The sequence below is a fragment of the Vulpes vulpes genome, chromosome 11 (assembly GCF_048418805.1).
Source record: "Vulpes vulpes isolate BD-2025 chromosome 11, VulVul3, whole genome shotgun sequence".
Taxonomy (NCBI): domain Eukaryota; kingdom Metazoa; phylum Chordata; class Mammalia; order Carnivora; family Canidae; genus Vulpes; species Vulpes vulpes.
Window position 1 is genome coordinate 2479187 of NC_132790.1, and position 25145 is coordinate 2504331.

General features: G+C 38.0%; 1 protein-coding gene and 1 non-coding gene across 5 annotated transcripts in view; both read right to left on the reverse strand.

The window, feature by feature from the left end:
- The window catches only part of ANO3 (anoctamin 3), a 379990-nt gene that overhangs the window by 154738 nt on the left and 200107 nt on the right, over positions 1 to 25145 (reverse strand). For all 4 annotated transcript variants that reach the window (XM_072725370.1, XM_072725371.1, XM_026018612.2 and 1 more), the window contains 3 exons: positions 19369 to 19563; positions 18287 to 18358; positions 2427 to 2545 (listed from right to left, as the gene is read on the reverse strand). In XM_072725370.1, coding sequence (XP_072581471.1) covers positions 2427 to 2545; positions 18287 to 18358; positions 19369 to 19563 — 386 coding nt within the window. The remainder of the gene's footprint in view (positions 1 to 2426; positions 2546 to 18286; positions 18359 to 19368; positions 19564 to 25145) is intronic.
- On the reverse strand, positions 22441 to 22523 carry TRNAQ-UUG (transfer RNA glutamine (anticodon UUG)). Its single transcript has one exon. It is a non-coding gene; the product is annotated as a tRNA-Gln (tRNA).

The window sequence follows — 25145 nt, forward strand, 5'->3', positions numbered from 1 at the left end:
TAAAATATCAAATGCATTGCATAATACGCAGGCGGCAGGTTGAGGCAAGTACAATTATCCCAACCAACCAAATAATGTGTGAGGTACACATCTCCAGCCACAGAATTTATACGTGTATTAATACATGTTAATGTAAACAATATGGAAGTTGCTGTTTAGTAGCACAAAAATGAGGAAGTCACTTCTCAGGTCCATCTTAAATTGTATATAATCTAATATATACACATAAACACACACAAATCTTGTTATTTAGTGATGGGATCGAGTAAGAGGAAGGTTGACAAATTTATATTTAAGTGGAAAGATATCTAGCTCAAAGATATTTACCTCTTTGAGGTTCCCTGTGACAAATGTACACAAATAACATGTTCTAAGCAGATTATTTTGCCGTCCATTTGTAGATAAGCAAGTAACCAGTTAATGGCTTTTAAACATTTTTTTTCTTTTTGTCATGTGACCATTTGTTCAAAATGGAATTTATGCTGTGCTCTAACTTATGAAAGGATAAAAGTAGACATTTTAATAGAGAAGCTAAAAGAGTGAGTCTACAAAGAGTGAGTCTATAAACATCCAGGTGACGCATGACATTGTTTTATATTTTGAGTCGTAGAAGTGCAACAGCAGAAAAATATGTATTCGGGCAGACTCAATAGGACGTTACACTAGCATTTCTTGGACTGAACAACTGTGATCTGTTACTATCATCACACACCATTCTCTTATTTTAACAGCAAAAAAATATGCATGCAGCCTTACCTATATAAGATTATAAATAAATCTTTTTTTTTTTTAAGATTTATTCTTTTTTTAAGATTTCTTTCTTTCTTTGAGAGACCGTGAGGAAGGGGAGGGGTAGACTCTCTGCTGAGTGCAGAGCCCAACATGGGGCTTGATCTCATGATCCTGAGACCACGACCAGAGTCGAAATCAAGGGTCGGCTGCTTAACTGACGGAGCCACCCAGGTGCCCCTTCACTACTTCTTAACTTTCAGATTCTACAGTTCAAGTCTAGTCAAAGTGAGACTGAAAAATGGCTACTGTTGAGCAGAAATGAAATGCTGGGTATCACTGGTGGCACGTGGTGAATTCTAGAGAAGCAGATGAGATTCATTTTATTTAATCTTAGTTCATTTTTTAATTACTTGAAGGTCTTCTTATTGGTGCTATGGGCGTCTTGAGGAACAACATCTGCTTTTTCCTCAATACTTCTGATAGCTCCTCCTTCTCTCAGGTGACTTGGAACAAAGGTTTACAGGTAGTAGAACATTCTAAACCCCGTGTTGCTCAGACAGACACGGGGCGGCCGATGACGTGAACAGAGGGTAGATGAACCCCTGATTTGTAAAGATAACTGAAGAATTACTGGCACAAAATACTGATCCCATTTAACAAAACAAAGCAAAAGAGGAATGAAGAAATTTGACGTGAGTGTTTATTCCTACATCTATTTATTAAAGTCGGTCTAATTTATGATAGCAATATTTTAATTGTGCCATATTTCTTCTCTGACACTGTGGTGGTGACTAATGAAGGGATTTGCATAATTAATCCAAGCCAAGCCAAATCAAACATTAGAGAAATAGAGGACTATTTTTCAAGGATGGGATGATTAGCCTTGCAGTGACGATGAAGGTTAAGTCATTCCCTGTGTTAAGCCACAAATTTCTTTTAGAAACACATTCCCACTTTAATCAATAGAAAAATAACGGAGGAGGGGGGACTGGGCTTGGACTGAGTCAGAATTTGTCTTGGACCATATCAAAAGGGGATGGCATTTGGTGTTGAATGGCCAAACTCAGATGCTTTTGAAGAGTTCACAAAATCATTTTGTTTGAGCAGCGGTGGGATTGCTGCCGTCAGGGTTTTTTAAACCCAACTGTAGCCCAGTTACGCATCTGCTGATGAACTGTAGTTTCAATGAGGTATTCTCAGCTGCCAGGTTGTTGTAAAAACCTGCCCTGTGGTCAGCGTGGACTCTGCTCTAAATACTCTCATACGGTTATCTCACGCACCCATCAAACAGTTCCGTCGAGCAGACGACATAATCCAACTTACAGATGAGTAAAACAAGGCCTAGTGCGTTTAATTAACCTGCTCACAAATAGTAAGTAGCAGAACCAGAGTTCAAATCTAGGTCCATTCTGGGCTCTCCTGAAATCATGCTGCCTTTCAAAAAGTATGAAAAAATGAGGCAACAACCCCTTAAAGGTTAATTTTATATTTCACATTGTTTTAAAGAAATATTTGATAACATAAATATGATGTCTACATACAACTTTCTACCTTTAAGTCCTTAACGACGCATATTAACTAACCCGTGTGCCCTCTTATCCTCTCCAGCACAAAATACGTTAACATTGAGAAGAATTGAAAGGTTTTAGAAATATTGCTTTCAAGTGACTTATTGATGGTTTAGTTGGTATTACCTTAGATAATTTTGCCTTGGATTCAGAATTATCTCTGGGAACAGAGTCTCTGATTAGCCGAGATCGGTCATAATTAGCGTGTTCTGATTCATCCATGTAATCCTTATCTTTCCCTAGGGCTAGAAAAGAGAAAGAGAAAATTATATCCACTTTTATCCTTCGGCCTTTTCGCTCTCTTTAAATGTACTAATCTCTCTTTTATTCATGCTTTCCCAAGGTTTAACCAAGTATAACTTTCTCATGACCCATCCATCCAAAAAATAAGCAAAAAAAGGAAAAAAAGGCGGGGGGTGGGGGGGATAACGTGAAAACTTCCCCGTTAGTGGATTAATACTGACACTACAGTAACTTTCATAAGAATTAAATACATCTCTGCTGTTCAATGGACTTAAACTTCTTTAAAACAAAATTAGAATCACGCAAACTCATCATCTCTTTAGAACATGAAGATAAAGACATTACTTAGAACTCAATAGATTCCCAAGCATTTATTTGCTTAATTAAAATCTGTATTAACTTTGGGAATTTGTTTTCTTAAAAGTTGGACAGTTTCCTAAATGCAAATTTGACCGAAGAGTGACAAGTCTGAGAACTCACAGAAGCAATTCTAACAAACAGTATACGATTTTTTTTTTTTAATATCAGGGATTGGAAATGAAACTACAACTGCAAACAAGGAGAGAACACTGAAAATTAATTACCATTAGAATTATAAAAAGAGTAGGACCTTGTAAGAATATATGAACAATAAACAAGCTATAATCAACACAAGAAGCCTCTACGGTGGCTGTAGGTACAACCACGAACCGCTGACGTATTTCACAAAACCTGTATTCCATATGATGGAAGTGTGTCTTCGAATTCAAAAACAGCATCGTATATATTTAGCCTTTTCAAATAAGTGAAAATGCTTTGGAGAGTTATTTTATTCCATCTGTTGACACCTATCATAAATTTTGATATCAACAACTATGTACAATTCTTTAAGGATTTCAATCATTTAACTTAGTATTATAACACAAAAAATCATTTATGATATATGCACTAATAACTTTTATCAGTAATGCTTAAAACCTGCCATCACACATATTATTCCATGTGCAGCTACAGTATCAGAATCTTAGCAGTGGTAGGAATGAACTCTGGACACGTCATATTTTATGTCATTAATTGTCAATTACATTAAAATGCTCTGAGCACTTAATATTCTTTTTAAAGATTTTATTTATTTATTCATGAGAGACACAGAGAGAGAGGCAGAGACACAGGCAGAGGGAGAAGTAGGTTCCCTGCGGAGGAGCCCGATGTGGGACTCGATCCCGGGACCCCCGGGTCACGCCCTGAGTCAAAGGCAGGCGCTCAATGGCTGAGCCACCCAGGTACCCCTATGTTTACCTTTTTTATTATTTTTCTTCAAATTATACAGAAGGATTCTTCTGAATGTAATAACAGCTTTCTTTTTTCCTTTTACTATTAGCAAGATTGCAAATTCCTGTTAATGTAACGTAAATTTATCTCTCCTGTCTTGTCTCTTAAAATGTTCCTACAGTGTTCCTGGGCTAGAAACAAGAAATCAATTAGATGCTTTTCCTGAATATAAAAATGTCTTAATGTAGTTTGTATTTTTTTGTTGTTGTTGTTGTTAAATAGGTATTTTTTTTCTCACACTAACTTTATACACACTATTCCTGTAACCAATGTTTTGTTTTGCTTTCTTTTTCAGGTGGATAGCTAACAATTATTTGTTATACGTATCAGGTATCCTTCATTCATTAAATAATATATTGAGCTAGTTCTACAGTGTTCCAGAGACTATTCTACTTTGAAGGTAGGAGGAAGCACAGTGAACAAAAATCGTCACCCTCATAAAGATGATGGTGAGAAAGTTAAGAAAAGAACAAATGTAACTTTTATATATTAAATGATGATGTGGTTAATTAAAAAAAAAAAAGAGGGCAGGGACATTAACAGAGAGGGCTGAAATTTGCAATTCTAAATAAGATAGTTAAGGATGACCTCCCTTAAGTAACCTGGAGCAAAGATGCCAAAATGGTGGGAAGAGCATGTAGGCAAAGGGTAAAGCAAGTGCAAAGGCCCTGAGGTGGGAACATGCCTTTCTTGTCTGATGACAGACAAATAGATTAGTGTGACTGGTGAGGAATGAACAAGAGTGAAGGTGGCAGGCAGGGTATCATGTTAAAGTAGCAATAGAGGAAGTAGGAGCATATCATGGAGGACTTGGGTCACTAGAATGATTTTGGTTTTCATCCTGAGTTAAAAAGTGCTATTGTGTGAATTTGAGCAGAGTGAATTTGAGCAGATTTTAACAAAATCAATCTGGGTGCTGACATGAGAATAGGCTGAGGTGCCAAGGCCAGAGGCAAAGAAATCAGGTAGGAGTAATTGAAATAATGAGGTAGAGAGGCTATGCTTTGGGTCAGGGTGGTATCAAGACTCAGGTATGGTCAACCTGAGGATGTATTTTTTAAGGTAAAACTAACAGAATTCTATTGGATGTGACATTTAAAAGAGAAAAGTCAACAATAATTCCAATGTTTTTGGTCTGAGCACTGGGAAGGGTGTCATATTATTTTCACATATATTTTGATTAAATCATTTAAAAGTACTGTTACTAGCCTTCCTTACTAGCAAGGAAATGTAGGCAGGTACCTAGGGTGTCACATTTGGTATGAGGCAGGATGAGAGCCCAGGAAATCTGGCCCTAAACCTTACATTCTTAGCTACAATTTAATACTGCCTCTTGTAGTATTGGAGGGATGATGATTTAGGAAACTTTGAAGCAATATAATATTCAAAATTTTTTTAAATATTTTATTTATTTATTCATGAGAGACAGAAACAGAGAGAGAGAGAGAGAGAGAGAGAGAGAGAGAGAGAGGCAGAGACACAGGCAGAGGGAGAAGCAGGCCCCATGCAGGGAGCCCCATGTGGGACTCGATCCTGGGTCTCCAGGCTGAAGGCGGCGCTAAACCGCTGAGCCACCCGGGCTGCCCAATATTAAAAAATTAAAACAAAAACAACTGGGTCATGTAAAAATTGCAATATATTTGTTGAATGAAAAAGGATGGAATCTCTAATTATCAACATAGCTTTCTATCTTCCTTCAGGTGATGATGATGGAGATAAATATTAGCATCCCAACGGGTAAAGATAAAAATTGTCAACAGACAAGAAATAAAAGGTAAGGTAAATTTTATGAAAACTTACTTATTTTTATGTGGCTTAATATCTTCCATGGCCAAGAATTTAAAATTAAAAAGGTACTATTTTATGCTAGCACATGAATTTTCTTTGGCATCTTTCATTCCTAATAAGAATATCCATTGTCGACAAGACGTTAGAGAAATGGTAATAGTCATTTGTTTTCTGTACCAATATAAATCAGTACATTTTTTGGAACACAGTGTGTTTATATGTTTTAAGAGCACACCTAGAGAGGGATCCTAAAGTCATCTAAAAGAAAAAAAAAGTTACGTTCACAAGAACGTTCCCCCAAGCCCATGGATAGAAACAATGAGCACTTTAATAAATAGCGACTCCATTCTTCCAGTTTACAGAGGCCAATATCCTGACTCCTCACTTTCTTTGACCTGATGTCTGATCCTTAAATAAATTTTGTTGACTGAGCACAAAATACTTTTTCTGCTTTGCTTTTACTTTCTAGCAGATCAGTTTCTAACATGCAATATGTTATTTTTATTTATTTATCCTCATTTATTATCTATTTCCCTCACCAAGGTATCTGTGGGTCAGTTTTTTTGCTTTATTCGTTTTTGTTGTCTTTTTTGTTCGCTGTTTTGTCCCTACCGTCTAGAATAGGGTCTGACCTGTCTTTGCTATCCAGTAAAGATCTGTTGAATGCTTCCAAGGATTTAAACTCCTGTCTGACCTATCTTCAAATTACATCTAGAAACTGATCATTTATTAAAGTCATAGTTTTTTAATCCAAGCCACCACTGTCTCTCGGTAGAAACCTGCAAGAGTCTCCTAATCAATCTTCCTGTTTCTGTTTTTCACTCCTACCACAGACCGAGTGGCCCTTTTAAAATTTACGTTAAATTACATTAAACTTCTACTCAGAACCTTCCAATACTTTGTAGCTCCAAGTAAAAGTCATATTTACATTATGACACACTGGGCAAGCATCCTCAGGCCCCTTACTACCACTTCTCATCTCTGTCCTCTAACCTCACCCTCACTCCCTCCAGTCCAGCTGCACTAGGTTCCTTGGTGTGAAGTATGTTCTCACTGCAGAGCCCTTGCACTTGCTCCTTTCTCTGCCAGGGATGCTCAATCCTCGTTGCAGTCAGGGTTCTGCTCAGGTCACTGCGTCAGAGAGTCTTTCTCAACCACCATTTCTAAAATAGAACCTCTCATACTTCTCTGTCTCCTCAGAAGTTTTTATTACTTTTATTAGCACCTGACATAGAGTAACACGCACACACTCATACAAAACGTGCATGCGATATGTGTATGCATATATCAGCAATGGACATTAAGTTATAGCAGGGTATGTGCATATGTGTACATGTATATCATACAAATAAACACGTTTTCCATGCATATATTTGTGCTTTTATACAAGAAACAGAAAGAGCATCTATGTATCTATATGTACATATAACACAACTCAATAATGAAAAGACAACCCGGTTTGAAAAAGGGCTAAGGATCTGAATAGACATTTCTCCAAAAAAGATATACAGTGGCCAACAAACAGATGAAAAGATGCTCAACATCGTTATTTATCACGGACGTGTAAACCGAACCCAAGCCCACAATGCGACCACTTCACACCCACTTGGACGGCTATACTAGAAAAGATGGACAATAACAACTGTTGGTGAGAATGTGGAGCCGTCAAGCCCTCAGAAACTGTGGATGGGTATGAAACATGCTGCGGGTGCTGGAGAAACCAATCTGGCAGTTCCTCCAAAGTTTTAACATAGCTTCCATATGATTCTCCACGCTACTCCCAGGTATGTATTCAAGAGAAATGAAAATATCAATTCACAAAATCTTATACACCAATGCTCATAGCAGTATTATTCGTAATAGCCAAAAGCTATCCAAGTGTCCATCAACTGATGAATGGATAAACAACACATGACTTATCCATACAGTGGAATATTATCCAGCAATAAAAAGGAATGAAGTACCGATCAATGCTAAAACATGGATGAACACTGGAAACATTAAGCTAAGTGAAAAATGCTGGTCAGGAAAGACCAAATATTGTCTTTTGTGACTAGCATGAACTGTCCAGAATAATTTTAGAGGCAGAAAGTAAATGAGTGGCTACCTGAAGCTTGGGGGATTGAGGAAAGAAGAATAGGTGACTGCTCATAGGTATGAGGTCTTCTTTTGAGGTGATGAAAATATCCTTTTTTTTTTTTTTTTGATGAAAATATCCTAAAATTACGGTAATAGATATATGAAAAACCATTTCAGTTGCACACTTAAAATAGGTGAATTGTATGGTATGTGAATTATATCTCAATAAAGCTGCTACAGCTATATATATATATATATATATATATATATATATATATATATATATAAACATGATTCCCAAACCTTAAAAAAAAAATCATTTAATATGTTAAACCCAGGACCCCAACGTAGTGAAAAAAGAACTAATGATTTCAGCAAACCCAAATTAATCCTAGTTATGTCATTTATCAGCTTGAGGGCAGTGGGTCAATTATGGTTTTTTAAATCTGAAAATCTGGAATAATAAAATCTTGCTTCAAGGATTAGGATCATATGAAATAATCTATGTGATTTGTACATATAAGGTATTAAAGAAATACACATTCTCTTTCTTTAAGTTCACAACTCCAGTAATTAGGCATCTATAAAACCAATTATGTAATTTGGGACTGCAAAAAAGTCATATTTTCCACTTTAAAGTCTAGGTGGGCAGGAAACAACATAATTGACATGAATACACCAATGGAAATTTAAAATTTAATTTACAAATCCTTTTTGCAATCATCAGTAATATAATTTATGATGAAAACTTTTGTTGAGTCAAGTGGGAATCCATGAACTCTTGCAAAGTTTGTGCGCAAACCAACATCAGCTCAAAACTCAAAGGGACCAATCAAGACAGCAGGCTCCTATGATTGCAGCATAAACCTTAGAGCCATCTCTCACACTGTAATTTTAATAGACAAATTATTCCAGCACGATTCTTCTTTATTTTAATGCCATTTCATTACTTTGCTATATAGTAATATAACTGCTGGACCATCTGGAAATGGATGAGGTAACTGTTAGGCAATTTTAAGTATGTGTGAGTGATCTTATTAGTTGGCCACTACGGTGCAACCTTTCCATACATTGCTAATGATAGTGTGTTCCAGGATTGCCAGAGCAATTGGGGCAGAAGATTAAAATAAAGATAGTAATAGCTTAAAGTTATTTTTATTTTTTGTAATTTATATATAAATTTATATATACTAAAAACCATTGACTGGGTGAATTCTACAGTATGTGAATTATATCTCATAAAGCTATTATACTAAAAAAAAAAAAAAAGATTCTCCAAGCTGAAAAAAAATCATTTACTATGTTGAAGCAGGGAGCCTGATATAGTGAAAAGAGAACTAATGATGATTTTAGCAAACCTAAATTAATATGGCATATTATTTCAATATGCATCATCATGCATAATATTACTTATGCATAATTAATATAATTGCATATCAATGCAATCAATTATTATATGTGATATTAATTTGTGTTAATTAATATGAATAGTAATACTTCCAACATGCATTGTCTTATTTGCATGTCACGAAAACTCTTAATTCAAACAATCCTTACTCACAGTATAAGAAAAAAATCAAACCATAGTATTGATATCTCCATTTCGTAAATCAGGAACCTGAGGCACGGATGGTGTACCTTTCTCCTGAGTGATAGAGTTAGTACCTGATATGACTGCTAGTAAGGTCCATGATTTTAAAAATTATTATTCCACTGAAATTTCCTATGAAGAGTAAACCTAACGGTCCACATATGGTTTACTCAGTGGTTAGAACATGGTGATAATGAAGATCCGGACTTAACTAATTCCTTGCAGTTCCTTTGCTGCCCACTTCTCCCAACATGAGCATTGCTCTCAAGCCCTGACACTAGCCAGTCACAGTGGGGGCATCGCCAAAGCTGTATTCAGTCAACCCCACACCCAAGCAAATTTTGAAGATAAATGCTTTCTTTCCACTGTGTCAGTGTGCCAGTGCTTACTCTATCCACATGCATTGTTCCACACATTCACCCAATCATCAATGATCCATCCATCGAGTAGACAGTGTGTACAGGTAACACGAATGAGACAGACATAGAGGGCAGTTATTATCATTCTAGTGAACCAGCCAAAGTGCTATAATAGAAATAATAATCGGATAATAGAAAGTAGGAAGCATCTAAATGGGCACTCCAGAGGGCTTCCCATTAGGAATAATGTTAAAAAGGCATTCTCTGACGACTAAAAAGAGCCATAGCTATTAGGTCTTTAAATGCTCTGCAAAAGGTTTGCCAATACATCTTACATGAAAACGAGGGATGCCATTAGATTAGGTCTTCAGTGAGAACAATAACACGGTACTGATTCCTAATGAGTGAGAAAACCACAGCGATGAACGACATCACGGAAAGCAAAGTAGTAATGGAGAGCAGATTCTCCAAAGATACGTGTGCAATATCCTCATTGGCTTTCATCTGTCCATCTCTCCTTTCAGGGATCCTAAAGCTACTTCTTGACAACCTACTATGTGCCAGATACTGTTCTTGATTCTGGGCTGTCGGCACCAACAAGACTAGGCAAGTCTCTGTCCTCTGGAAATGGAAAGAAGGAAAAAAAAATAAATCTTGTAATTTCCAGTAATATCTCTTAAGTCAAGATCAGGAGACACAAAGTGAAGCTCATATTTCTCTCAGCGTAGGGACTTGGGATAAGAGCAAAAGTTATAATGAACAAAGAACAAAAGAGGGCTGGGATGGCTCTAGCACTGTGAGTCAACGGAAGCATTAGCGAATGCTCTAGATCTAGAGCAGGGCCACATCTCTTAAGGCCTCTGAAGGCTACAGTTAGGAGTCTAATTCTGACAGGTAGTGGGAAACCAGGAAGGATGTGAGTAGAGAAATGATGATATTTAATTTTCCTTTTATGAAAGCTTCTGGTAACTGCTGTATGCAAAATAGACCATAAGGAGGCGAGGATGGGAGCAGAGACGATTAGGAAGTTATTATGCACATCTCCCCAGGGACATGGCACACTGGACAACGGGTGGCAGTGGATATAGCACTTGCAGCAGCAAGTGCTGAGCAGTGTCAGATGCTGAACACAATTTGAAAAAAAAAATTGAGGCAAGAGGACTTATTTAATGGGCTTAGCTAACAAATGAAAAGATTTACAGCGACTGTGAGGCTGTCACAACTGGAAAACAACCCATTCTTTCAGTGTAATTCCTCTATTTCTGTAATCTTGAAGTAGGTTGGCAACATCAATAAGAAGTTATTTTTTTCCGCCATCTTAATGCGAAACGTTATTTGAAAGAAATATCAAAAACTATTGGAGATTGTCTAATATTACAGGATGAAAGCAAAATTACCACGTACTCATTTGACCATAACTGTTTTAAGGAATAAAATGAACCCTCCACCAACCTGAACTATTAAGCTCACAGAAGACAAATATCTGCTGTGCCAACATGAATCAGATCCTAAAGGGACTCACTTCATAGCGTTAATGAAATGTTGATTTCACAAGATTGGGTAGATGCACGTTTTAGTTGGCTGCACCCAAATTATGTTGACCTTAACAAGCCCTGATTATTTCACTTCAAAGTTATCTGGGTTTATTGCAGCATAAGCTCCAGTTACTTGCTAATATGGATTTTTCTGTCCTTGTCACTTTACAGAACACCTGCAAGAGAGAGGGCGAGTGATAACACAGGGCTTCCAGGCCGACAGACAAGGGTATCGACACATCGGGGTTTCAAGTCCCTTGTTACATGGATTGACACTTGCCAGAATAACTCTGTGTGTGTGTGTGTGTGTGTGTGTCTGTCTGTCTGTCTGTGTGGCTCCAGGCAAAAGATCAAATGGTGCTCTGGCTTTGGGAGCTGTCCTATGAAAAGTAGAATTAGGTGCGCCTCGCTGGCTCAGTGGCTTGAGTGTGTGAGTCTTGACTTTGGCTCAGGCCATGATCTTAAGGTTGTGAGATGGAGCCCGTCTGGGGCTCTACCCTCAGTGGGCAGTCTGGTTGAGGATTTCTCTCTCTCCCTTTCCCCCTGCCTCAGCTCTCACTCTTTATCTCTCTAAAATAAATAAATCAATCTTAAAAAAAAAAAAGAATTAAAGGCTCACAGATGGCAAAATAAAAAATGAAGAAAGAAAACCAAACAATGAAACTCTAAACCTCCCAACCTGATTATAGTCTTATGCAACCAATCATCACCCAAATATATTTTACTATGCAGTGTTACCCCCATCTTTCACTGCTCGCAGCCCCATACTTATTAACATTGCAGAGCTAGTGTTCTATGGACACCACTAACCACCTCTTCCCTCCATGGACTGTGTTCCTACTGGGATGATTGAGGGAGAGGATGAGGGGCTAAGACCTCCTAGATTAGGATTTCAATTCTTCCTTGGTTAGATGTATGGCATTTAGCAAGTTATCCTATCTTGGCCAATCAGGTTCCTCAGCTAAAAAGAAAAGAGGCTAATAATAGTACCTAACTAAAAAAAACTGTTATGAGAATTAAGTGAGATATGGCAGGTAGACAGTGTGTAATAAGTGTTCAGTAAATTATTGTTATTCCACTCTGCCATAAAAAAATTACATTTTGGTGATAATAGAAACAGTTGGTTGGGGAAGATATCTCTGAGCCCAGCAAAACTTGAGGGGCAAGATAAGCTTAATGAGTGAGTGAATAAAGCAATGAACAAATATTTGTCAAACCTCTATGATGTTGTGCTAGGAGTGTGATGGAGTTGCGCCTCTTTATTTAATTTAAATAAATTAATTTAATTAAATTAAACATTATTTTTTTAATTTAAAAGTCTTGCAAAGTATGGATCATTAATTCCAATTAATAAATGGGATCACCGAGGCTCAGAGTGGTTAAAAATATGCCACAGTCACACAGCTAGTAGATACAAGAATGAGAATTTGACCAATGTCTGCCAGGGAAAACAGCATTTCATCCATAATACACTACAAATCCTGCTAGGCAATCTTACTAGAAATGTCCAGCTCTGAGTCAACAGAACCAGGAGTGTTCCTTCCTCCGTAGCTATCACTTTGAACAATGACCTATACTCATCCTCAGTGGAACACGGACTACCTGTAGCTAACTCTGCGACAGCACTGATAGTCTCATGGGGCAAACTATTTTGAACTACTCAAAGTTCACTGTAAAAAAAACAAAAACAAAAAACAAAACAAAACAAAGGAGGGTGCCTGGGTGGCCCAGTCAGTTGAGCATCCACCTGATTTTGGCTCAGGTCATAATCTCAGGGGTATGACATCGAGCCCCACAAAGATGAGGTCATAATCTCAGGGGTATGACATCAAGCCTCCACACTCAGCAAGGATTCTCTCTCTCCCCCCCCTACTCCTCCCTCACACTCATGTGATTCTCTCTCTCTCTCTCTCTCTCTCTCTCTCTGTCTCTTAAGAAAAGCCATTAACTAGATGCATCAGTTAGGTTTCAAAAACTGTATTAGAGCCTGCTGGTGCTTGGAAACTCTCATGCATTAACCAACCCAACGGTAGAAGCTGGCAGTCTGCACTCTAAAAGCAAAATTAGAAAATGCAACTTCATTGAATTTAAAAGAGTATGTATTGCTAAAACACTCATGCTTTATTTAATTGCACTCTTGGTATATTTGACACCGTTTTGCTTGATCTATTTTCAAAGAAAAAAATCATATCCATTTTAGATATGTGGCTGCCTCTAAATGAGTACTTTTCAGCCAGGTGTTACATCCAGATGGATTCCTGGAACACCTGCTGATACCACAGTCAGCCAGAGCTTCATTCTCACCTTCGCTGTAAAGGCAAATACCTCAGGTGTGGATGCTTTAACCTCTTGGGAAGCTGTGATGGTTCCCTAAATTGAATGAATGGTAGATTGAGGCTGGGGGTGCTAAAGTGTTGACTATGAGGTATGATGCCTGAAGAGGCAGGAAGATAGGTCAAGTGTAGTAGATGATTGGGACGTACTGGAAGGATGAGGAGAGAAACATCCATGGAGTGAGGACGCCCAATTACATTAAGCATTTAGAGAAAATGTCAACACTTACAATGTCACTATCACAATTTTTTTAACTTTCAAAAATAAGATGCATAGAACTGAATGGAAAGGCTTGCATGACCAGAGTCATTGTGAGGCTATTAACCAGTATTAATTTGGGAAAATTATTAATGAAAAGTGCTATGCAAACTATGTCACTTGTATGGTATTTCAGACAAGGTTTTTGTGCTTATTTTTGTCTTCTTATCAGAAAATAACAATAGTAACCTCTTCCAGAATTAATTAGTATGGAAAAGACCTTTGTACTCTGAGTATATTTGTTCTGATGAAATGTTCTCTTTGATATCGATGTTGTATATGAAATGAACCTGCCGGTGGCTGTCTTCCTTTAATTAGGAAACTTAATACGCCAGCACTGTCTTGATGCCACACACACAAAAGTGAATATTTAAGAAAAGTGAATATTAAGAAACAAAAGTGAATATTTAAGTGAATATTTAATATTACTTACTAATTTGCAGTAATACAGAGTGCTATCATAAATAACACAGCTCATTGTTTAAAGAATTTTGAAAAAGTACCTTAACAATGTCCTCAGGGAGAAATCAAGATACATGTTTTAGGCTAGAAATTCTTAATTCTGGCTACATTCAATGTTGGCCTGGGGTTATAGTTAAAAGTATAGATCCTGATTTCAATCCTCAGACCAAGTAAAATTGATTTTCAGGAGCTGGGACCCAGAGAGTTTTAAGAGCTCCCGGGTGACTTGAATGTGTAGCCAGAATTGAGAACCACTGAAGTAGGCGATGCTGCCAGGCCACCAATATGTTCACTACTGAAAACTCAGGGTGAACCTTCTGAAGGCTATAAACAAATTCACTCTCAGGTTTAAAATAAGTGTTACAATAGGTTAATGCCACTTTTTGATCAATTCTGGCTTTATTTTCTTTCTATTCAGTTTATGAAAAAGAGAAGTCCCAGTTCAAAGGCATTGCACATGCACAAGTCCAGCCAGCCACAGATCTGAAGGCAAATCTTGCTCAAATGAAGTAAATCTTGGGTGATAGTAGCAAAAAGCAAAAGGGAAGGCTGAGCAAACTTGTCTCTGCTACAGGAAAAATTAAAATTATATTGACTACCATCTGAGGGTCAGGATAGAACCTTTCAATATTATTGTTATTCCAAATACTAGGTGACTATCAGCCAGTTTCGAGTTTCAGTTTTAAAAACTCTCCATTGAATTGTGTACTAGTTTGACTGAAATAAGAGCAATTTTCCCTACCTACGAAAAATTCTGATGTGAGTTTTTTCTTTACATATTCTTATTATATAATATTTATATATGTTGTTTCGAGAAAAAAAATATAGACAAATAAGCTTATCGTGTGAAGCTATGCATTCTTAGCTAGCATACTGGAATATTTCTTTCTACCTCTTTTCTAATACATTTTCAACAAAAATGAGGGGAGCCCTATATTTACATTTAAGCTATTTTTCCCCACTCAGCAACATGCCACGAAAGGTCCAAGAGTACAGTTACAAGAATATTCAACTTCTTTCCATTCTTAAGTTTGATGATTATCATCAAGAAAACTGTCAGGGAAAATATTTTTCATTTCTGAAACTATTTATTTTGAATAGAATTTTAAACAAAAAATCGAATACGGAGTCTCTAAAGTAAGTGTTCTACAGGTTTCATCCTTTGGCTCATACAACAAAATATCTCATTGAAGCGCTGGGTGTCATCAACTTGTTGGTAAATAAAGAAAGTTCGAGATGACTGAATGAGTTTTCAAGTATATTTGCCATCCCTTGCTCTAAAGACGTCATTATCATGATAATAAATAACTTTCAAAAAGTATCTTCCTACAATAATTTTCTAGAAGGCAAAATTCTGATGTAAGAGTGTTAACTGATACAGTAGCTTAGCCTAGATTTTTTGCAGTCAGGAAGATGGTGCATCTCTTTAGCCAAATCCTAGAGATGCCTGGGCTCAAAGGTGGCAGATAAACACAGGAGTGAGAGTCAGAGGTGAAAACCTGAAGAAAACTGAAGGTCTGACAATACAATATGCAAACACAGGGGACCCCTGGGTGGCGCAGCGGTTTGGCGCCTGCCTTTGGCCCAGGGTGCGATCCTGGAGACCCGGGATCGAGTCCCACATCGGGCTCCTGGTGCATGGAGCCTGCTTCTCCCTCTGCCTGTGTCTCTGCCTCTCTCTCTCTGTGACTATCATAAATAAATAAAAAAATAATAATTCTAAGTTATATAGAAGTGTTAATAGTAAAGCAAATGTTAGCTCTTACTGTTAAAAAAAAAAATATGCAAACACAAACTTTTTCTCTGAAGAAATTCAAAGTGCGGGAGCACTCTGCATGTGCGAGTCTGCTCTCTGGAATACGGTTTTCAATCCGACATTGGGTGCATCACCTAAGTGATGGCTCCTTAACCATTTATTCTAGAGTGAAATCTTTCCTTTCCTGAGACTCGTGCATGTACCTGGAACTCTGAGTCAGCCTTCTTGTTGTATTCTTAAATGTAAACAGATGACCAAAGATCACCAGAACCGGCTGGAAATTCTACAGCCTAAAAGACAATGACTAATTGAAGCAGGCCAAAAAAATGGATCCCTGGAACAACAGGATAAAACTTCAAAAGCAAAGGAAAACTTAAGACGGTCACAAGTGTAATTAGAGAGATTAGAGAGGTTGTGTTGATGAAATGCAAAAGTTACATCAATATACATACATGATCTCACCTTCTCCTCAACACACAAACACACACAAATAAAAAGTCATTTGGAAGAAAAGTGCAGGAAATCTTCCAGAACTGAGGCAGAAATCAAAAGCATGAGATGAAAGAAAATGTACACACATGCATGCACACACACTTAAACATAAAGCTGTATGATTCTGTAACAAAAATAAAGATAATAAAAATGCACAGAGAGAAGAAAAAAAATCAATGACAAAGGAACAAGAATCAGACAACAACTGGGCTTTTAACAGTAACAATGGATGCTGGATGAAAAGTGAATCCAGTTTCCAGGTTTCCAGGAAAATTATTTTTAACCTAGGACTTTATAACCAAGCAAATACAATGAAATGTAAGAGTGAACTGACGTCGTCTCGGACATACAATAACTTACAACGTTTGCATCACATCTGAGCCTTCAGAGGTAGCTGCTTAAGGACATACTCTGGAAAATATGAGACTGAAAACTAAGAAAGAGGAATATGCGGGACAGTAGAAACTGGAACTAACCCAGTCATCTAATGAAAAGTCAGTGAACACCAAGAATTTCTTAAGGAAGAAGAATGAGGTAAAGGATATAAAAGTTAGAATCTGGAACATATGGGAATACTTAGAAGATGAGATATTTTCTCCTCACTAGAAAAAAAATAGATAATCTAGGAAAATGAAACTAACAAAAGTTTGTGGTATAAGCAAGAAAATAAGTTTGGTGTGGCATGATTCTGGGTAATCTATATTTTGATGGAGGGTTTGAAAGGGGAATCGATGTGACCTCAATTCTGGGACTATTCAAGACTGGCACAGGGGTCATAACAACTTGGAACTGTAGAAGACGATGTGATCCTATAAGTGCCAGAAGCCTTATTTTCATAGAAGTGCCACATTTGCCAAGTATTGAGTCAAAAGATACTGTTAAAATGTGATAGAACATGACATATTGGTGTAAATATACTACTTAAAGCTACAAATTTAATTGGGAGAGAGGTTCAAAATTTTAAATGGCCATATAACTACGCAAAATTGAAGGGTTATGCACATAAGCTAAATCTTCATCTAATGCCACAGGGGATCAACAGGTACTGCTGATATTTAATAAATCTAGAAACAGTGGTATTAATGTGCTTATTCATAGAGAATTCAAGGAAATTTCCAAAAGCTCAACAGCAAAAAGTGTTAAAAACTTTTGGTAATAAGATTGTTGTTCATTACAAATCTTCTTATATTACTTGAATTTCAAACTGTACATGAAATACCCTAATCATTTTTAACCTGAGAATATTATACTCACCCATCAAATATTAAAGACCAAATGTGTGGGTTCTTTTCTTTTCTTTTCTTTTCTTTTCTTTTCTTTTCTTTTCTTTTCTTTCTTTTCTTTTCTTTTCTTTTCTTTTCTTTTTTTTCTTTTCTTTCTTTTCTTTTCTTTTCTTTTCTTTCCTTTTTTCTTTTCTTTTCTTTCTTTTCTTTTCTTTTCTTTTCTTTTTTTCTTTTCTTTTCTTTTTTCTTTTCTTTTTTTTCCTAAAAAAATTATTCTAGGGCAGCCCAGGTGACTCAGCGGTCTAGCACTGCCTTCAGCCCAGGGCACGATCCTGGAGACCCGGGGTTGAGTCTCACATCGGGCTCCCTACAGGGAGCCTGCTTCTCCGTCTGCCTGTGTCTCTGCCTCTCTCTCTCTCTCTCTCTCTCTCTCTCTCTCGGTCTCTCATGAATAAATAAATAAAATCTTTTTTAAAAAATATTCTAGGTTTGAAGAAGACAGTTTGCCTTTGGAGAGGCTGTAAAGGAATTAGGAAATACTAGAAATCAACTTACCCAAGCAGAAATCACTGAGGTCAGCAAAAGAGCATTTGAGCACAGAGTCTTTTTTATCCTCCTCAGCATTAACTGGGAAGAAAAAAAAAAAAAAAGAAATTTGTAGTTTTGGAAAGAAAAAGATTAAAATCACTTTGAAAAATGACCATCGTGACTGATGGCCAAATGATGGCCAGACAAAGAAATTTTCGAAGTTAATGAGTTGAAATTAGTTATTTAAAATTTTACTCAGTCAGGGCAAGATACATCTCTATTATATTTTAATACCTTCATCCTCTTGAGTAATTAGGCACTTTGTTATTGGACATGGATGTAAGCTGTTATTCATAATTGGCAGTAATTTCATGGTATAATTGAAAAGAGAATTTTGACATTTTCAAGTGATCCAGAGGAAGAAACAACCCCAGGGAATCATGAAGTAATGCATTCTTATGAGACAAAAAAAAGCAACCCAGAGAGGGATGGGAGACCCACTCCATCCTCTGAACGACAGGTGGCCTGGTTGTATTTTGACTCTTGGCTTTTGTGAAAATGAGATAATGGTATCTCAGACGGGCATGTGTGTAGGAAGGCGCCCAGGGCAGCCACAAAGTGTCACCAGTGTGGCACCTAGCAGCCACTTCCCTGTATTTCGGCTCTTGCGTTGCCTAAGGCTTCAGGGATAGCAGTAGATTGCTAACACTTGTCCAACCATCTCTTTGTGCAGCCAAACCTTCACTGCTTTATTGTCAATATTATTTAAAGTCTTTGGCCTTCCTTTTTAGGAAACCAAGTTTATTATGGCTGACACAATTCTACTCAGTTACCGGTTATAGCTTCTCACCAGAAATGATAACGAGCCAGCAAACAGAAAATACCAGGTCTGGGTTCCCCCAAGGTTGGCTTCTTTCAAGGCAAGAAAGGAGGAGTGAAAACACATCTGGTCAACAAATGGCCTTCTTTCTGACTGGTGCACTGTTCTCCTTTCTATGCCAGCCTTCCTGCTAGCGAGCTCTATAAATACTAGCAAAATGGACGTAGAAATGGTTTGAGAACACTTACTCTTTGCAAGTTGAACAAGAAAACCAGGAATAGCTGCTCACCTGGCTCTGCTTTGCCAGCGGAGAGTAAAGTTACCGAAGTGGGAGCCTGAGACTCACTCTCCGTTGACTGAAAGAGTGAGGTCGATTGGCTCAAGCTCTTTGAGTAAGCATAGCTCTGGGCCAGGCAAGGCAGGGATCTCCTGGACGGTTTCAACGAAGTTTCCTTTGTTATCTCGCTCTTGCTTACATTCATACCTGCGAATTCAAAAGGGTGAGTTTTAGAAGAAAGAAATCATCAGCAAAGGTCAACGAATAATTCTAATTCTTGTGATGGCTCTTTCAGGAAAGTACTCTTGAAAAGCACCACCCAGGGACTAGAACTCATTGAGTCAGTTTTGTTTATATTTTGTCAGGGAAGGTGAGAATTTTGTCAAATAGTTCTGAGAAATAAACAGCTTCTCTGACAGTTGACCTTTCACCATTTTTAAAAGCTTCTGTAAAAAAAAAAAAAAAAAAAAAAGCCCAAGTAGTTAAGTTCATTTAGGAATTTACGAGAAGAATCATTTGCATTGTCTTTGAATAAATCTAACCATTTAGATTTCTAAGTAGCAAAATAAACGAAGCTTAATACATGAACATTTGAATTACTATTTACTAAATGGAACCCTTCTTTTTATAGTCTATTCTCCCTCAAACACACATACTACATTTGATTTTCCAACCGTCTTACAAAGCAGGTATTGTTATTTCTATTAGCTGCAAGGAACTGAGACTTACAGTGGAAAAGTGACATGACTTATGTCACACAGATAAATAAGCAGAAAGGGGTTTATATTCCAAGCTAAAACCACCACATCAAGGTGCATCTATAAGTTAGTTTGAAACTCCTGAATACCATCCATTCACCCCCAAATTTACAGGCACTGAAATGTAAAGAACCTTTAGCAAGGTCCATACCAGTAGAGGGCAAGACACAGAAAGAACATAGCTAAGGGCACACCTGTTCCTACCAGCTTCCCTATCCACCTGCCCACATGCTGATTCTCTGAATCAATTTAGATTTCTAAGGGAGTGATTGAAAAGTGAAAGAGATAATGCAAATGCATCAGTACGTAGAACATCCAATTAATGAAGCTTTTGCCTTCCAGTTACTCATCTTATTTTCAATTTGGAGACAGAGTAGAATGTGGGTCATAACAGGTGTGGGCGAGGGCTAAAGACAGAGAAAAGGTACACTTCTAGTAATTATCACATTTAGCATATAAATACATCTAAGTTCTACTCAGATTGCTCAGGTCAGTGATCTTTGAGCTACTCAATTTTATAGCCAGTTCATAAATTAACTCGAGGTTTCTAAGTCGCTCTTCAAATGGATGGATTCAAGTAAAGACAAGCAGAGGTACCAGTGTGTACTGCACGTTGAGACCAATGGGAAACCCGGAAAAGAAATTACAAGGCAATTTTTAAAAGAGCCCCTACAGAAATAAGACATCGTTGAACGGATGAAATTCAAATAAACCTAGGAATGGGGATTTTATCCTTTGGTTTTATAAAACCATGTATTTATTCATTGTCATGTTCAGTCTCAGTGCGTAAATAGAATGTGAACTAGGAAGGGACGCGAGGAAGAACTGTAAATTAACTGGGAGCACAACACTGAGTCCCTTAGCTTTCTGGGACCTCGTAACGACAAGAATAGAAAACACCCTCTTGAAGAGGAACTCCCCAAGGTCCACAAAAAGCACACCGAAATCCTACAAAAACACCAGACAATTTCCCTTAATGACCAACTCGTGTTTTTTACACTACATCCCAGAAATGACACAGGCCAAATATTCATTCTTTTACTCCTATGTTCTGCTGGGATAAAAGGCTCTTCTCAACCAGGGCCCAGAAGCAGAAAGCTGACCATTTCATATCCTATATTGGTGTTTCTTAAAAGATATAACAGATCACACCACACAAGGTGAACAGGCATAAAAACTTACCAGGACAGCTCTGGCCTACGGAGAACAAAGAGGCCGAAAGGACCTGCTGCGACAGTCAAGGTGGGGTTAAAAACTAGCGACTGTTCTTTGAGGCATTATTTTATTTATATAGACATTTATTTGTCCTTTATTTTTCACAAATTTATGTGTCTTATGTTCTTTTCTGGAAAAATTGTGTTTGCAAAAATTCATAAAACATTTTTCAATAAAGCCCCTCCCAGATGGGAACGAAAGTGGGAGAGGTTGCGATATTTACGTCCTTAGGTTCATAAATCTAACAACTGGCTGAGCTGAATGGTAAAATTTAGAATCCGTGGGCTGGATTCTAAAGCCCGTGGTCTTTTCAGAATGTTCTATGGCTCCTCGTGAACCCCAATCCTACGTGGTTCATTACCATGGTTTCACATGATGTAAATACCACACACATTTTCAGCAGAGAGCTCCGAAGGTAGACACCACCGAACCAAAGCAACCTTAGAGCCTGTAAGTTTATACCCACAATCTTAACAAACTATGGAATATAATTTGGTGAAAAATGAACATGTGCTGCTGGGTACATATCAACAGGAAAGTCTGCCCCCATCTATCAAACTGTATTCCTTGTGCTAATCTCTAAGAGAATAGATAGGAATCACATAAAATCTGCCGTGGGTTAACAATGTGTGTAACTAACTTTTACAGCAGAAGTACCAATTTTTTTAAGGTTTTATTTATTTATTCATGAGAGACGCAGAGAGACAGAGACAGAGACACAGGCAGGGGGAGAAGCAGACTCCCTGTGCGGAGTGGGACTTCATCCCGGATCCCAGGATCACGACCTGAGCGGAAGGCAGATGCTCAACCATTGAGCCACCCAGGCGTTCCCATAAGTATCAACTCTTATTTTTATTTATTTATTCATGAGAGACACATAAAAATAAATATTACTGAGAAGAGTAGCTTGTAAATAATTGGTGGTAAATTATTAACCAAGATAATTTTAAATGATAATCGTAACAATGATATATACTTCCCTTATTACTTATCCCTTCTCTTTCAAAGTGGACTTTAAAAAAAATTTTTTTTAGATTTTATTTTTTCATGAGAGACACAGAGAGAGAGAGGCAGAGACACAGGCAGAAGGAGAAGCAGGCTCCATGTGGGGAGCCCGAAGTGGGACTCGAACCCAGGACCCTGAGGTCACGACCTGAGCCAAAGGCAGGTGCTCAACCACTGAGCCACCCAGGCATCCCTCAACTCTTATTTTTAAGACTGCTTTATATTCATCAAGTTTAAAAAAATCATTTATGTAATAATTTCAAACAATTCTTGAGTTCTTTCTCTGGGCCAGGCCTTGACTCACTGTTGGGTATAACACGGTGCTCACTCACAGGGGAAGCAGATACATAAAAACAGATTTTATACTAAAAAACAATATGAAATACACACAGCACATTATAAAACCACCCAAAAGAAACTCCTAATCCAGGTGGTAAAGTCAGTGAAGTCTTGCCTATACGAAGGTTATCTGAGTAGGTTCTTTTTGGTATGTTCCTACTCCTACTTCTCTGTCTTTGCAATTCTTGGGTTCAACACATTTTCTTCAAAGGATTATGCGCACAAGATAGAAAACTCCCCACAGAAAACATAACTGCTGAAAATATTTGTCAAATCCAACGCTTAAGGAAGACTGGAAAAAAATGTGGATGATGAAACAAATGTCCTTCCCGCAGCTCTGCATTCTCCTTGCTGTGCATCTTCAATGCAGTGTCATCTCATTTCCTGAACAACTGAGTGTTTCCAAAGTGATTATACAGATCATCTTTGTTGGAAATCTATATAATCTAAGCTGGGGATCCCTGGGTGGCGCAGCGGTTTGGCGCTTGCCTTTGGCCCAGGGCGCGATCCTGGAGACCCGGGATCGAGTCCCACGTCGGGCTCCCGGTGCATGGAGCCTGCTTGTGTCTCTGCCTCTCTCTCTCTCTCTCTCTCTCTCTCTGTGACTATCATAAATAAATAAAAAAAAAATTAAAAAAAAAAAAGAAAGTCTGATATCCTAACGTTCAAAAGAGTACAAAGTTCTTTTTCAAAGTTCCACACTAAATGCCATCACGTCTGCTTGGCATAATGAACAGTATCTGTTAGTTCCCTGCACGGCGTCAGCTACGCCCACCGCATATCCAGAACTCATGTCTTCAATGTTCCAAAGTTCCATTTCTTTCCTTGTTGGCTTTCTCTGATACCTTTGAATAATATTTGACAACTACTCCTTTAAAGCTAATTACTAGAAAAGAGACCGTGTGAATTTTGGTAAGCACGAGCATGTGCAGCTCACGAGTTCAAGGATAAAGCTATAAGCTACAGAAGATGTGTCATTTCCTACATTTAGAACAGATTTTTCTCAAGCCACTTCCAATTGTTCTACTTCCAATTGTTCTAAGAACGTTTCATAAATGCTGAGATATTTAAAGGGATCTAACAATTTCAGTTGGACCTTTCACACAAACTCCAAGAGGTATAATTGCAAATGAGGTTATCTTCTAGAAATGCATTCACATGAGCACCTGACACCAAAGGAGGAAAAGTGACCTTTCCGATACATTTAACTCAATGGGCTTTGAGTTGATACAGAGCTTTAATTGGAAAAACATACCCTTAGAAAACTTAAAAGAGAAAAGTGGAGAGTCAAAAAAAAAAAAAAAAAGGTTGATTTTCTTTTTTCTTTTTTTTAAATTTACTTATTTTAGAGACAGAAAGAGTGAGAGAGGGAGGAGGGGAGGGGAAGAGGAAGAGACTTTTTTTTAAAGATTTTATTTATTTATTCAGGAGAGACACAGAGAGAGAGGCAGAGACACAGGCAGAGGGAGAAGCAGGGTCTCCGTGGGGGAGCCGGAGGTGGGACTCGATCCCAGGACCCTGGGGTCACGTCCTGAAGCCAAGCCAAAGGCAGATGCTCAACCGCTGAGCCCCTTAGGGTTCCTGAGGAAGAGACTCTTGAAGCAGACTCCCCACAGAGCACAAAGCCAGATACAAGGCTCCACATCGTGACCCACGGGATCATGACCTGAGCCGAAACCAAGAGTCAGACGCTCAACCAACTGAGCCCCCCAGGTGCCCCCAAATGGTTGATTTCCTTAGTGCAAACACACATTTTCAAAAGACCTATTCTGGTAAAATTTCTCTTCAAGAAAACGAATTCGCCTTAAGAACTCATGTGAAAAAAAAATTATAGAATGAATTCTGAAAATGCGACCAGTAAACTGTTAGAAGAATTTTTAGATGTGTAGCAAGAATATTAAGACCTAATGGAATTTCACATCATGTCCCTAAGAAGGAGAAATTATGACAAATGTAGTGGTCTGACTCCTGTTATAATCTCAAGATGAATTTTGTGGCTTAGTAAAACTTTAAAATTTGATGGCCCGAGACTGGGTAGTGTCTCCGGGTGCGATCTGACTTGACAAAATCTAAACACACGTTCCTAGAATAGTAGATATAGACCGAAGCATATTTATCTAAATAATATGCATGGGGGGGAAGCATAAATGCACACAGAGTTTTCTTCCCTTCCTTGTCAAAATCACCGTAGCTCTGCTGCCTTCAAAGGAACGTCTCTGACCTGTTGCTTGGATGTGCCCTTTTCAGCAGAGGTTATGACTAGTGATGACAGCACCACTCACCGTGTGCCTACGGGGTCAGGAGCATCCTGTACGTTAGCAAGGATTCTCGTATCAGTCCTGTCCTGACCTCCCATCCCCACTTACATGTGCGAATCTTGAGACCCAAACCATGTAACTACCCTGTCTGTGGTCTCACATGCAGAAAGTTCTAGAGCCTGGAACAAACCAGGCCCATCTGACTGCAAGGTCT